At 41.3% G+C, this 13,214-nt stretch overlaps 1 protein-coding gene across 1 annotated transcript; it reads left to right on the top strand.

The window, feature by feature from the left end:
- Positions 1–1,835: 1,835 nt before the first annotated feature.
- Positions 1,836–11,598, top strand: ARPC3 (actin related protein 2/3 complex subunit 3). The gene is made up of 7 exons (XM_027577271.2): positions 1,836–1,988; positions 4,798–4,897; positions 7,209–7,285; positions 8,859–8,927; positions 10,061–10,187; positions 10,729–10,823; positions 11,282–11,598. The coding sequence occupies exons 1-7, from the start codon at positions 1,983–1,985 to the stop codon at positions 11,342–11,344; spliced, it is 537 nt and encodes a 178-aa protein (XP_027433072.1). The 5' UTR covers positions 1,836–1,982; the 3' UTR covers positions 11,345–11,598.
- Positions 11,599–13,214: the final 1,616 nt, after the last annotated feature.

The following is a 13,214-nucleotide window of genomic DNA, read 5'->3' as shown; positions in this document are numbered from 1 at the left end:
TCTCATGGAGCTGACATACAGGGCCCTTGAGACCATAAGCAAGGAAACCTTGATAAGGAATGGGAAGAAATGAAAACAGTAATGAAATGGAGAGTGACTAAGGGACTACTTGGGGCTCATTGTCAAAAGAAGTTTCCTGATTGGTACTATTTGGCCAGAAACCTGAATGAGAAATTATTTGTGGGAACATAGAGCAGAGTATTCCAGTCTGAGGGACTGGCAGGAGAAATAGCCTGAGATAGCAATGAACTTGGCTCTTAAGGTGATGTTGGGGAAGATAATCAAGAGGATGTGACCACTGGTTGACCCTTGAACTGGGCCCAGGCAATGGGAGGTTCTTCCACCCCTCCCATCCCTCACTGTGGGAGATGTTCCAAGGACACAGTCCGGAGAGAATGTGTTGAGACCATTGGATGTGACTGAACCCAGTTAAGGCCTCCATATAAACTTAAAAGATTCTGGCAGGTAGGTGGGTGGAGAGATCTACTCTTACCTTGCCAGAGATAATGTTAGGAGTTAGTTGGACAGTTAGGTAGTCAGGGCCAGGGTTCCCAACAAGAAAATACGGAGTCAGGACAGCTAAAATAAAACAGCAGTGACATCCTGTTTGCAGCTTAGGACCGCACTGACATTCTGCTTTGCAGCCTTTGCAGAAATGACTTCTGCAAAATGTCCTAAAACAAAACAATTAACCACAAAAGCATTTGTCAATATCACAGGCAAGGGGCAAGTGAGACATAAACCCCCAGATGTCAGCAAAAAAAAAAAAAAAAAAAAAAAATCACGTGGACATTGACCTAATAGGTATACAGATGCAAAAGAGTTCATAAAAACACCTAAACTTAGAAACTCTGAGAGCAACCCACTTCTGTCCCCCTCCCTCTCAGGGGGCTTTGTTCTCTTGTTCAATAAACTTTGCTGCCCACCACTGTTCATCTGGTCTACCTCTTCATTCTTCGAAGTAGTGTGACCAAGAACTGCAGGCACTAAAGGGACACAAAATCCTTTAACAATAAGCCTCACAAGTAAGTTCCCTTGCTTATTAAAACCACCACCTATACATCTGGATTCTTCAGTCTGTCCTTACCCTCTGTGTAGAGTGGCCAGTTTGCAAACTAACACATGATGTGCTTTCTAGTAATAGGTAAAAAACTCCTGAACTTTCAGGATGTTCCAGGCATGTGAGTTTTAAGCATGAAACAATGAGGTAAGTACTATTCTCTCCGTTTTCAGGAAACAGGCACAGACAGGTTAATTAACTTGCCCAGAATTACACTGCTAGTAAATGTTGGAGCTGGGATTCAAACCCAGAGTCCACTTTCTCAGTTTTTACACACAAAAAACCTGAAGTACAGAGTAATACATAAATCCCTTCTCAGAGCGCTCCCCTTTACCCATTGTTAAATCCAGAACGAACCAGTTGGGTTCATTCATTCATCAAATATTTATTGATGCTCACTATGTATATCATTATTACAGATGCAGGGGATGCAATATTGTACCAAACGGACAAAATCCCAGCCTTTTTGACGTTCACATGGATGAAGAAACATACCAAAAGTAAGCTAAATAATAAAAGAATCATAACTAAGGGAAAAAGAGGGAAATAAGGATGACGCAGGGGAGTGGAGTGGGATTGAATTTAAAATAGTGTGATCCAGAGAATGATTCACTGAAAAAAATGAACTCTGAGGAAAAACCAAGTATTCTTTAACCCAAAAACCTAGCCCTATTGTCGCGCACACTTAACGCACGCACAGCACTCACAGCCCCTGCCTAGTGCTCGGGCGCCCCCTGGCGTCCCTTCGACCGTGCGCAGCCGCAGCAGCCTGCGGCGGGACAGCAGGACCGGAAGTGCCGCGTCCTCCCCTCACCCTCCCCTTCCGCCTAACTTCCGCCTACCCCGCCCGGGCCCCCGGACCGGAAGCGCCGCGCTCGAACCCCAACCTCCTCGTCTGGGTTGAAACACCGGCGCCGCCAAGATGCCGGTACGGGGGCCCGATTCGCGGTGTGGGGAGATGGCGAGAGCTGGGGGGGAGCGGCGAGAAATCGTGCGTGAGCTGAGAGAAGTGGGCGGAGGAGGGCAGAGAAGAAGCGGGGCCTGAGGAGGGGAGAAGCGAGGAAAGGCCGGTCGCTGTAGGATTGGGTCGGCCCGGGGGTGTCGGCCAGGGGGGACGGGGCCGCGGCAGAGTGGGCAGAGACCCTGAGCGTGCAGAGGAGGCTGCCTCGTCCCCTCCCGCCCCCCTCGTTCCAGTGCTGACCCCTTCTCTCGCTCTTTCTGTACTCCCCTACTCCAGCAGGATCCCCGAAGATTCACTCGAGCTGAGAAGCCAAGGGCTGTGCTTTTTATTTTTAATTTCTCAAGTCTGGGGTCCGGCTTCTCCTTTTTCTCCCTGCCACAGGCCCACTTCCTCCTCAACCCCAGGGGGCGGGGGCGGGTCCCTCCCGCTGCTCGTCACTGTCATACTCCACTTCCCGGACTCCTCCTCTGTCTCCCCGGCGGTGGTGGCCACGCTTAGCTGCTGGGTGTAGGGGCCGCCGGAGCAGCTGCAGGGTCCGCTCCTGGTTTCTGTTTTCGTGCGCATCCGAGTAAGAGTAAAATTGACTGTAGTCTGGTTGTCCTTCATTTCTGACAGCCAGTCTGGTGGGGTGAATTTATCGCCATCATGGTCTCCATTTTGCAGATGAGGAAAAGGAGCTTCAATAACGTGATTACTCACACAAAAAACATTAGTGAGCACCTGCTGCATGCCAAGTACTGTTACAGCAGTGACTAAGGCCAACAAATCCCTACGCCCAAGGAGTTTACCTTCTAATGGGGAGACAGACAAACATGTAAATGGAAATAAAGAAAAAAGATAGTTTTAAAGTTTTTGTTTTTGTTTTTGAGAGAGAGAGAGAGAGAGTGGGAGCACGCTGGGGGGTCGGAGAGCAGAGGCAGAGGGACAAGCAGACTCCACCGCTGAGCACAGTGCCCGGAGCCCCCTGGGGGGCTCTATCCCACCCCCTGAGATCCTGACCTGAGCCTAAATCGAGAGTCTATGGCTTAGCCGACTGAGCCACCCAGGCACCCCTAAGATAGGTTTAGATAGTGACAAATGTGTTGAAGAAAATAGATGGGTAACAAGACAGCTGGTGAAGGGGAGAGTGGAGGCTGCTTTAGATGAAGCATACCTGTGACAAAAAGGAGCAAGCCATAGTTAGCGATACTTACTTAAGGAATCCGGTGGGTACCATTCAAAGCCTGCTATGTGCCAGACAGGCACTGAGCTACACACGGCATGTAAGTTATCCCATTTAATCCTCACAGTGACCCTGTGAAGTAGATACTCATTGTTTCCATTTTGCAGAGGAGGAAATTGAGGCTCAGAGAAGTATAGTAACTTACCCAACTTTTCGGTACTAGTGGTAAAGCCAGATTTTAAGCTGGGACTTTATAAAGTCCTGTGCTCATTCCTGGACTTTGCTGTGATTTCTTGTTTATTACCTGCCTCTTCCATTAGCTTGAAGGTTCTTCAAGGGCAGAGATCTTACTGGTCTTGCATACCATTTATCACCATGCCTTGCACATAGAAGGTGCTTGATAATCATTTGGTGGATCAATGAATATGTGAATATATGAATGAAGCACAGGTATGCTTCTTGTATTACTAAAAGCCAGACATCTTGTAAAAAGCAGAACTAGGAATCAGCATACAAATTGCTCTCATAAATGTGATTTCCCCTGCTCCTTTAATTCACATCTACCCAATGAGGGCAGTAGATAACTCTTCATTTTATAAATTTGGAAACAAGCTAAGAGAAGAAAAGTGATGTCTTGGTCAAACATAGCCAGGAAGTGGCAGAACTAAAAAGCCAGTGCTTGAGTTCTGGTTTAACTATAGCTGGGGGGGTAGGGGGGACGGTGTACCCCTGATTTATTATAGTGTCTGCCTATTTCTGTAGCATAAATACTCCCACCAGTTACCAATGTAATATCACTGAACATGGAATTGGAGGATGCACAGTAGCACACCATTGCATAGTATTTCTGCCACAAAGTTACAAAAATTATAAATAACCTTAAGATCATAAACAATAGTAAAATAATTTTTTAAAATAGGAAGTAATGAATTTTGAGTATTACCTTTGTTTTTAATATAATTAATTGCAAATTTATATAATTTAATTTTTAGTAACGGCTGTGTTTAACAACAGCTTGCCTCAAAATTTGTCAAAATTCCTCAAAATTTAGGGGCGCCTGGCTGGCTCAGTCAGAAGAGCATGTAACTCTTGATCTCAGGATTGTGAGTTCAAGCCCCATGTGGGGTGTAGAGATTACTTAAATAAATAAAAATATTTTAGAAAATTGCTCAAGGGGCGCCTGGGTGGCTCAGTCAGTTAGGCGTCTTGCCTTCAGCTCTGGCCATGATCTAGGGGTTCTGGGATCGAGCCCCACATTGGGCTCTCTGCTTGGTGAGGAGCCTGCTTCTCCCTCCCCCTTTGCTGCTCCCCCCTCCCCCACTTGTGCTCTCTCACTCTTGCTCGCTCTCAGGTAAATAAAATCTTTAAAAAATATAAAATAAAAATTTAAAAATAAAATAAATAAAAATTTTAAATTGCTCAAAATTTAACATTCAGTTTTCATGAGCCAGTAAAAGCCAGCTCCAGCATATTGCTGCTACCATCCCTTTTTCCTCCTCTCCTAGTTAGTCTTGGGTGGGTTCCTCTTTATTTCCTTTGTAAAAATGTTACTTGTCTGCCCCGCTGACGTTTGCTCTCTTTGTCTCCGTATTCTTACCTGGCTTGCCACTACAGGCTTACCACTCTTCTCTCATGGACCCTGACACCAAACTCATTGGAAACATGGCACTGTTGCCTATCAGAAGTCAGTTCAAAGGACCTGCCCCTAGAGAGAGTAAGTTGAAACTTCTTTCCATTATTTTCAGATTTTAGTAGGAAACATCTAGCAACTCTCTGACATTATCAAATCAGGCAAATTCTTAGCCCAGTCCTCTGTCTCACACTGCTCTTGTATTTTCTGTTTCCTTGATAGATATTGCCCCTCTAGACCTTTCAAGATCACGTATGTTGTATTGAGTAAGAAAGTGTATTATTGCCGCTGAGTTCTCTTGGATATTTTTTTGAGAGGGAAGAGGAAATGTCCTTAATTCTCGACACTGTTCTGTCATCGCTCTCAGTTCTTACAAAGTGATCTAATACTGCTACTTCTATAGAATACCATGTCCCCATCGTTTTTCTGTCATAAGGCTGGAGAAAAAAATCCAAAACATTTTAACCCCTTCCCCCATCTATATCTACTTCCTTTAGTCATTCTTCAGGATCTTCATTTTCAGCAGTACCTTGATCTTAAATCTTAAGTGTCCTGTATAACATTACACATTCTTTCTTTTGCTTTTCTCAATTTTATATCTTTACTTTCTTTTTTGGTACTCACTTTCTCTTTTTTCGAACCATTTCTTACTGTTTAGAAAGCCCCATTCTTTTTAGACTCTTCTGACACATTCTGAGATGTTCTGCCAACAGTATAATTTTGTATTATATTAGACATGGTTTCCTTGCACCCAGAAAGCATCTGCACTGAGTTCCATTCAAGGTTTTTAAGACCATGGTTTTCATTGCCAATTCTGTACTGACCCCATTTTCATTCCTCTGCCATACTCTTTGACGTGACCTCTTTTTAATTTTGTTTTCAACATCAGTTGGAAGTTCAGTAAACTGAATAAATTTGGTGAATCACCACAGTTTTTACTTGATGCCAAGATGAAGGAAAAGGAACAGATGAGGAAAAAAAAAAGACCAAAAAGAAGAAAAATAATCTAAAAGAAATACAGTGTAAAGAAAGAATAAAAAAATCAATGTTGTCCCAGATTCCTTGAGAAGAACCCTTTCAGATCTTTACAGAATACCATGTAGCATATCAGAAGATGCAGTTGACCGAGGCTGGAGTTTATCTAATTACCACCTCTGCAACAATTCATGGGCCCTTGAGGGAGAACAGGACCCCAAGAAACCAGATCTTCATGGTTTCTGTAGATAAGGAATGACCTGTTACTCTTCCCCAGGGGGCAGGATTAGAATGAACTGGAATCATGAAGGAGTACAAGCCTATGCTGGAGCTAAATAACTGTTAGCATCAATCAAGTTCATTTATTTACATTCATCAGACACCTTTTTAACACCTTTATGTGCCAAACATCCTTCTAGGTTCCAAATCTTTTAGCCCACTCCCCACCCCCACATTGTTACGTTTAGAACTAACTGGTTTTGTAAACACTGAATCTTCTGAGGAAGCGTTCTTTCTGCAGATAAGAAAATTGCAAGAACAGGAGTCTAGAGTTAGAATTCTGTTGAAATTCTTTAGCAGGGGAACGGGCAGGGTTAAAGACAGCTGAATCAGAGTGCTAAACCTCCAGGATTACTTCGCATTTCTGTGGTGTGAGAGGGATAGTGGTTATGGACAAGAAATATAAATAACTCTCTGAAAAACAAAAACAAAACTGTCACTGCATTGCTGCACCCGCCTGCCGGATATCAAGACCCTGGGATTTTGACCTTTTTGAAATAAGAAAAGGAAAACAAAAAACTGCCCAAGAAATTGTATAATGAGATCTGTCTTTGTCACAACAGTATTTCTGGCTTTTCTCAGTCTCCAGCCACCTAGAACAGCTTGTACAAGTATATTTTAAGTCACAGTTTTCATAAAAAGAAAGACGCATGTGTGAACCCAGTGTGTTCCTAAATGACAATTGAGATTTTTTTCCCCCTGAAACTGCAGTATGTTAATTCATATAAAATTACATTGAACACTTTTTATTTTTAAACAGCATTTTATCAAAGTTAGTCTGTCTCAGTCTATTTTTATAAATGCATTGAGAGATGTCTGAAATGATGTTCACCAAATGTTAATAGTAGTTATTTCTAGGCAGTGAGATTTAGGGTGAAAATAAAATATTTTTCTGTACTGATTAATTTGTTTCTAATGAGTAGACTTTTTATAGAAACAGTAGAGCTATCAAAATAAACCATGTGCTTATTTTTCTAGAAATTGTTTCTGAAGACCTTACATTTCAATGGCCTCATTTTATTTCACTCAACTCTAAGACTTTGACCATTGAGCTGGGTTTTTTTTTCTCTATAGCTTTGTTAAGTGTTATTTTTACATTTAGCTGTTGTTCTCTGCCTTTCTCCCCTTGTGTCCTGTTTAGCAAAAGATACAGATATTGTGGATGAAGCCATCTATTACTTTAAGGCCAATGTCTTCTTCAAAAACTATGAGATTAAGGTAAAGTACAGAGCTTTTAATATTTAATTTAGTATTCTGATGGGGATAATAATCTGCCTGGCACTCAGGGTTGTTCTGAGGAGTAAATAAAATTGATTGAGCTTGCATGACCTTAAAAACCCAGAATAATACTTAATATTAGATTCTGTATCAGTATTAGTTTCTCATTTTTCTCCAAAGTCTATACCATGGTTCAGCAAACTATAGCCTGAGGGCCAAATCTGGCCCACTGCCTCTTTTTCTAAATAAAATTTTATTGGAACACAGCCACATTCATTTTTTAATATATTGTCTATGGCTGCTTTCATGCCACAGCAGCTGGGTCGAATAGTTGTGACAAAGACTGTTTGGCCCACAAAACCTAAAATATTTAATATCTAGTCTTTTCTAGAGGAAGTTTGCCAACCCATGATCTAGACACTTTTATTCATTCAACATTAATAAAGCACCTACTATGTGCCAGTCCAAAACTAAAAAAATTCTACATTGTAGCAATGTTATTTTTAAATACTTTTGTGTCCTGGACCCTGAGATGGAGAAATAAAGTTCAGTGATCCTGACCCTTCCCTCAGCTACCTTTTCTTCCTTTCTGCTCTTAGTTCTTGTGAGGAATGAGGTCAAAAGGAAGTTTAGAAGGAGGGTGGCAGAAAAGAAGAGGGAGAAACGGGGAAAAAAAAAGAACTTTTCTGAGTTCTTCCTATGAGCAAGTTACAGGAATGTCCACAACTTTCCTTGATAATATTCTAGAATATGGAACTTCAGCCTTTCCTTGACAAACTTTGACCTTTTGGAATCAAACAGGGTGTGAAATCTTTTTTGCAGGCTCTTGGTCTACAAGTTGTAGTCTAAACATCCTATGATATTCATGGTGTTTTTTGTATTTAATGCTCGGTCTAAGTGTGATGTTTGTAGTAGGTGTAAATAAATGTAATTCTGCCACATTTCATTCTCTGCTGAATGTCATATGCCCTTAAAAATAGGGGCAGGTGCAGTTTTTTTTTTTTTTAACTGTAAATCTGTGTTAAATCAGACCTGAAGTACATGCCACTTCTGCTCAACATCCAATCTTCGCATTTTCCTTTTGCTTAGATCAAGAGTTGGGCTCTTGGAGCTCTTCAGGAACAAGAAACACGTGAAATAGCTGTTTCCTCCTTTAGAGTCAGGAATGCTTTTGTTCTCGGCACAGATCCTGAAGTGAGAAGGTTTTAAAAATTAGCCGACCATATGGTACACCTCAGGCTTTCCAAGCAGCTCTGTTAAACTCTCCTTCCTACACGGAGGGAGGGGCTGTTGGCACGACATCCTGGGACCCAGAGGCAGGGCCGCCCCACAGCTCTGGATGGCAGGAGGTGGCTCCCTCCCCCGGGGCAGACAGAAAGGTGGCTTGGGAAGACTGCATTTGGTGAATGGGAACTGTTGATGCTGTAGGAACTACACTTGCACAGTGTTCAGTTGATACTCAAAAGACAAAGCTTGAATTCATTTATTACATGTGATTGTTATGTTTTGATCAGGACTGTTTTTAACTTTTGTTCCTCCCTCACCCTTCCTCCCCCCACCCCGGCCCCTGCAGAATGAAGCTGATAGAACCTTGATATATATAACTCTGTACATTTCTGAGTGTCTAAAGAAACTCCAAAAGGTAATTAAACTTGGATGATTGTCTATCAGAAAAAACACAGTACTGATACATGTTCACCCTCCTAGCTATCTGGACTCGTTGAGACTTTAAGGTCAAGTAGATAATACTTCCTCCCACTTAGAGCATGTACCTAAGAGGACAATCTGAATGTGGATTCTAAACAGTAGTTTAGTTGACTAATGAGAAGGTAAGGGGCTGGTGTTTTAAGGCTTTGCATGTATTTTCCCAAGACAGAAATCTTTCTCAGCCCCAGGTTAAGAACCAAGAACCTCTGGGCCAAAGATATAATTCAAGGGTTCATGAGCTTGAGTGGGAAAAAGATTACGTCTGTCTTTTCACTAACTTGTAACTGAGATTTAGCATTTACATTAATTACTAATGTAGGCAACAACCCACAGTAGCATTAGCCATACCTGTAACTTTTTCTCCAGTAAAAATCACATCATTTTTGCATTTTCCTTTTTTTTTTAAGATTTTATTTATTTATTTGACAGAGCACAAGCAGGGGAAGTGGGAGAGGGAGAGCAGGCTCCCCGCCCCCACAGCATTTTCATATTACATTTAGAGTTGAAGTTATTTTGAAATTTTATTTTCACTCATTACTACTTCAAATTTTAGTTATTAGGCCCATTGCATTAATAAAGAAGCACATGCATGTGTGTGTCATAAATTTGCCTTTTTAATATTGTAATTGTGTTTGACTATAATTGATTTCTTTTGTAATTTTGTGTATTTTATTTTATTCATTTAAAACATTATTCTGGGGATGCTAGGTGGCTCCGTCAGTTAAGCATCTGCCTTTGGCTCAGGTCATGATCCCAGGGATCGAGCCTGGGATCGAGTTCCATACTGGGCTCCTTGCCCAGCGGGGAGCCTGCTTCTCCCTCTGCTGCTCCCCCTGTTTGTGCGCGCTCTCTCTCTGACAAATAAATGAATAAAATCTTTTGAGTAAGTAAAACAATAAATAAATGAATAAAACATTATTCTGAGGAGTCCACAGACTTCCCTGGATTGCAGAAGGGCACCCAAATACATTAGTAATCCTAGGCATATCTACTTAGACTGAAAAAAATTACAAATTGGATGTTATTATCCTTTTCTCTGTAAAGTATGTGTGTATAATTTTTTTTTAGTGCAATTCCAAAAGCCAAGGTGAAAAAGAAATGTATACACTGGGAATCACTAATTTTCCCATTCCTGGAGAGCCTGGTTTTCCACTTAATGCAATTTATGCCAAACCTGCAAACAAACAGGAAGATGGTAAGAACAGGGTTTCTTCCTTCCTCTCTATGGCACAAGATGTCCTCCATTTGACTTTTTACCCCCCTTCTTTCCTTGTCTTGATTGGTGTACAGGTGGAGAGTGGAATCATAACACGGATATTATCTTACCAGTAACTCTCACAAAAGATTCTTGGCGGGACGCCTGGGTGGCTCAGTAGGTTGAGCCACTGCCTTCAGCTCAGGTCATGATTCCAGAGTCTGGGGATCGAGTCCCATATCAGGCTCCCTGCTCAGTGGCGAGTCTGCTTCTCTCTCTGCCTGCCTCTCCCCTTGCTTGTGTGCTCTCTCTCTCTCTCTAATCCTGGGGGAAAAAAAAGATTCTTGGCAACAAGTACAACACATAGAGAATCTTTTGAACCAAAATAGTTATAAAACCATTGGGACTATCATTTCTTTTTCTTAATCCTATTTGAATGTGTAGAAGTGTATTGCCAGCGTCATTGTGCAGACCAGCAACCAGCCCATGGGGGATGCATTCTCAGGATTTTTTTTATTGTTCTGCCTGTTCCTTATTTTAGAGGTGATGAGGGCCTACTTACAGCAGCTGAGACAAGAGACTGGACTGAGACTTTGTGAGAAAGTTTTTGACCCTCAGAATGATAAACCTAGCAAGGTAAGACCCTCTTCCTTACCTATTTAGTTGATAAATAACCTTTTATCATGTAGCTACTATTAAACAAACTAAAGTTTTCTATGGTGAGAATACTTTTGAGTTTCTGCATTGCAGTGTTGCTTAACTACACGGTAAGGATTCACTGAGTCACACTGCATAATGAATTGCATATAATAAACATTTTTGGTTGTTTGTTCTTATGTTAGGGCATTGTAAACCCATAGGGCAGATTTTTTGTGTGAGATACCTTGAATGTATTACATTTTTTTGTCGTCATTATTTTGACTTGTGAGTCAAAAAAAACATTTTTTTAACATGTTGCCAAGAAGTTTATAACATAAGGGATGACAGACCAAGATTAAATTTTGTTATTACATAAATTCCTATTCTGACCTTACCTTGAACTTGCATTGTGATTTGACCACCACTCTTCATTCTGTTTTATCCCCTCTTGCTAGTGGTGGACTTGCTTTGTGAAGAGACAGTTCATGAACAAGAGTCTTTCAGGACCTGGACAGTGAAAGGAGCCTGAGCAGACACTTTCCACAGCCGTGGGCAGCATTTTACAGCAAGGTGTACACAGTTATTTGCCTTTATTTGATAAAGTTTTATACAGAAGAGAGAAGAGAGCATGTCTTCACTTGAAGAGCTCTTTTATCAAGAATTTGGGGCGGGGAGGGAAGAATGGGTGATTTGAAATTTTCTGCAGTATTAAGCTGGTGCTTAATAAAAATAAGTAAGAATAAAGAAATTTCTAACATTCCATGTCAAAAAACTTTACTGCTTATCTTTGACATTCACTTAAAATTTTTTTGAGATAATATTCACCCTTTTAAAGTGTACAATTCACAGGTGCGGATGGCTCAGTCAGCTAAGCATCTGAGTCTTGATCGCAATTCAGGTCTTGATCTCAGGGTCATGAGTTCAAGCCCCACATTGGGCTCCATGCTGGGGGTGTGGAGCCTATTTAAATACACACATACATACAATTCAATGGCAGACACCCTCCCCCATTCTTTTCCTCTCCCCCTGACTACCCACCCCTCAGCCCCCAGCAACCACAGATCTACTTTCTGTCTCTATAGATCTGCCTCTTCTGGACATTTCACATAATGGGATCATATAACGTGGCTTTTTTGTGTCTGGTTTCTTTCACTTAGAATAATGTTTTCAAGGGCGCCTGGGTGGCTCACTTGGTTAAGCGACTGCCTTCAGCTCAGGTCATGATCCTGGAGTGCCGGGATCGAGTCCTGCATCGGGCTCCCCGCTCAGCGGGGAGTCTGCTTCTCCCTCTGACCTTCCCCCCTCTCCTGCTCTCTCTCATTCTCTCTCTCAAATAAATAAAATCCTAAATAAAAAAAAGAATAATGTTTTCAAGGTTCATCCATGTTACTAATAGTGGAGAACTAATAGTTCTCCATTCCTTTCCTTTTTTCTTTATTGTGGTAAAACATACGTAACATTACCATTTTAACCATTTTTAAGTGTAGTTCACTGGTATTAATTACATTCCCAATGCTGTGCAACCATCACCACTATGCATTTCCAAAACTTTCTCAGTACCCCAAACAGAAACACTAACCATTAAACTACTGGTGATTGTAACCCCCAGCTCCTGTTAATCTCTACTTTCAACCTCTAAATTTGCCTATTATGGTACCTCATGTAAGTGGAATCCAACAACATTTGTCCTTTCATATCTGGCTTCTTTTACTTAGCATAATGTCTTCAAGATTCATCTATATTTCAGCCTGTGTCAATACTTCATTCCTTTTAATGGCTGAATACTCCAGTATACACACTGGACACACAATGGAATATTATATATATGTAGTTTTATATATATATATATATAATATATATATATATCCCATTTTGTTTATCCATCAGTTTATGGACATCTGGATGGTTTCCAAGTTTGGGCTGTTACAATGTTGCAGGACATTCCTGTACAAATTTTTGTGTAGACATAGGTTTCCATTTCTCTTGGTTCTATACCTATATTCTTTGCCCATTTTTTAACTTGAATTATTTATCTTTTGTCGAGTTGTAAGAGTTCTTTATATGTATTCTGAATACTAGCCCTTATCAGATACATGATTTGCAGGAATTTTCCCCCATTTCTACAGGGTTTTTTCACATGTCCTTTGAAGCACAGAGGTTTCTGTTTTGTTCTGTTTTGTTTTAAAGATTTTATTTATTTATTTGAGAGAGAGCATGCGCAAGCAGGGCAGAGGGATAGGAACAAGCAGACTCTCCGCTGAGCAGGGAGCTCGATGTGGGACTCGATTCCAGGACCCTGGGATCATGACCTGGGCCGAAGGCAGACACTTATCCAACTGAACGACCCAGGCGCCCCAGTGTTTTGTTTTGTTTTTAAAGATTTTATTT

Source organism: Zalophus californianus, chromosome 14, assembly GCF_009762305.2.
Source record: "Zalophus californianus isolate mZalCal1 chromosome 14, mZalCal1.pri.v2, whole genome shotgun sequence".
In the NCBI taxonomy this organism is placed as follows: Eukaryota; Metazoa; Chordata; class Mammalia; order Carnivora; family Otariidae; genus Zalophus; species Zalophus californianus.
The sequence above is the reverse complement of the archived record's forward strand: the minus strand, read 5'-3'. Positions and strand labels throughout refer to the sequence as shown.

Coding starts and splice junctions, on each gene's coding strand:
- ARPC3 (XM_027577271.2), top strand. Junction 8,928..10,060: donor GTCTAAAGAAACTCCAAAAG/GTAATTAAACTT, acceptor ATTTTTTTTTAG/TGCAATTCCAAAAGCCAAGG. Junction 10,188..10,728: donor TGCAAACAAACAGGAAGATG/GTAAGAACAGGG, acceptor TCCTTATTTTAG/AGGTGATGAGGGCCTACTTA.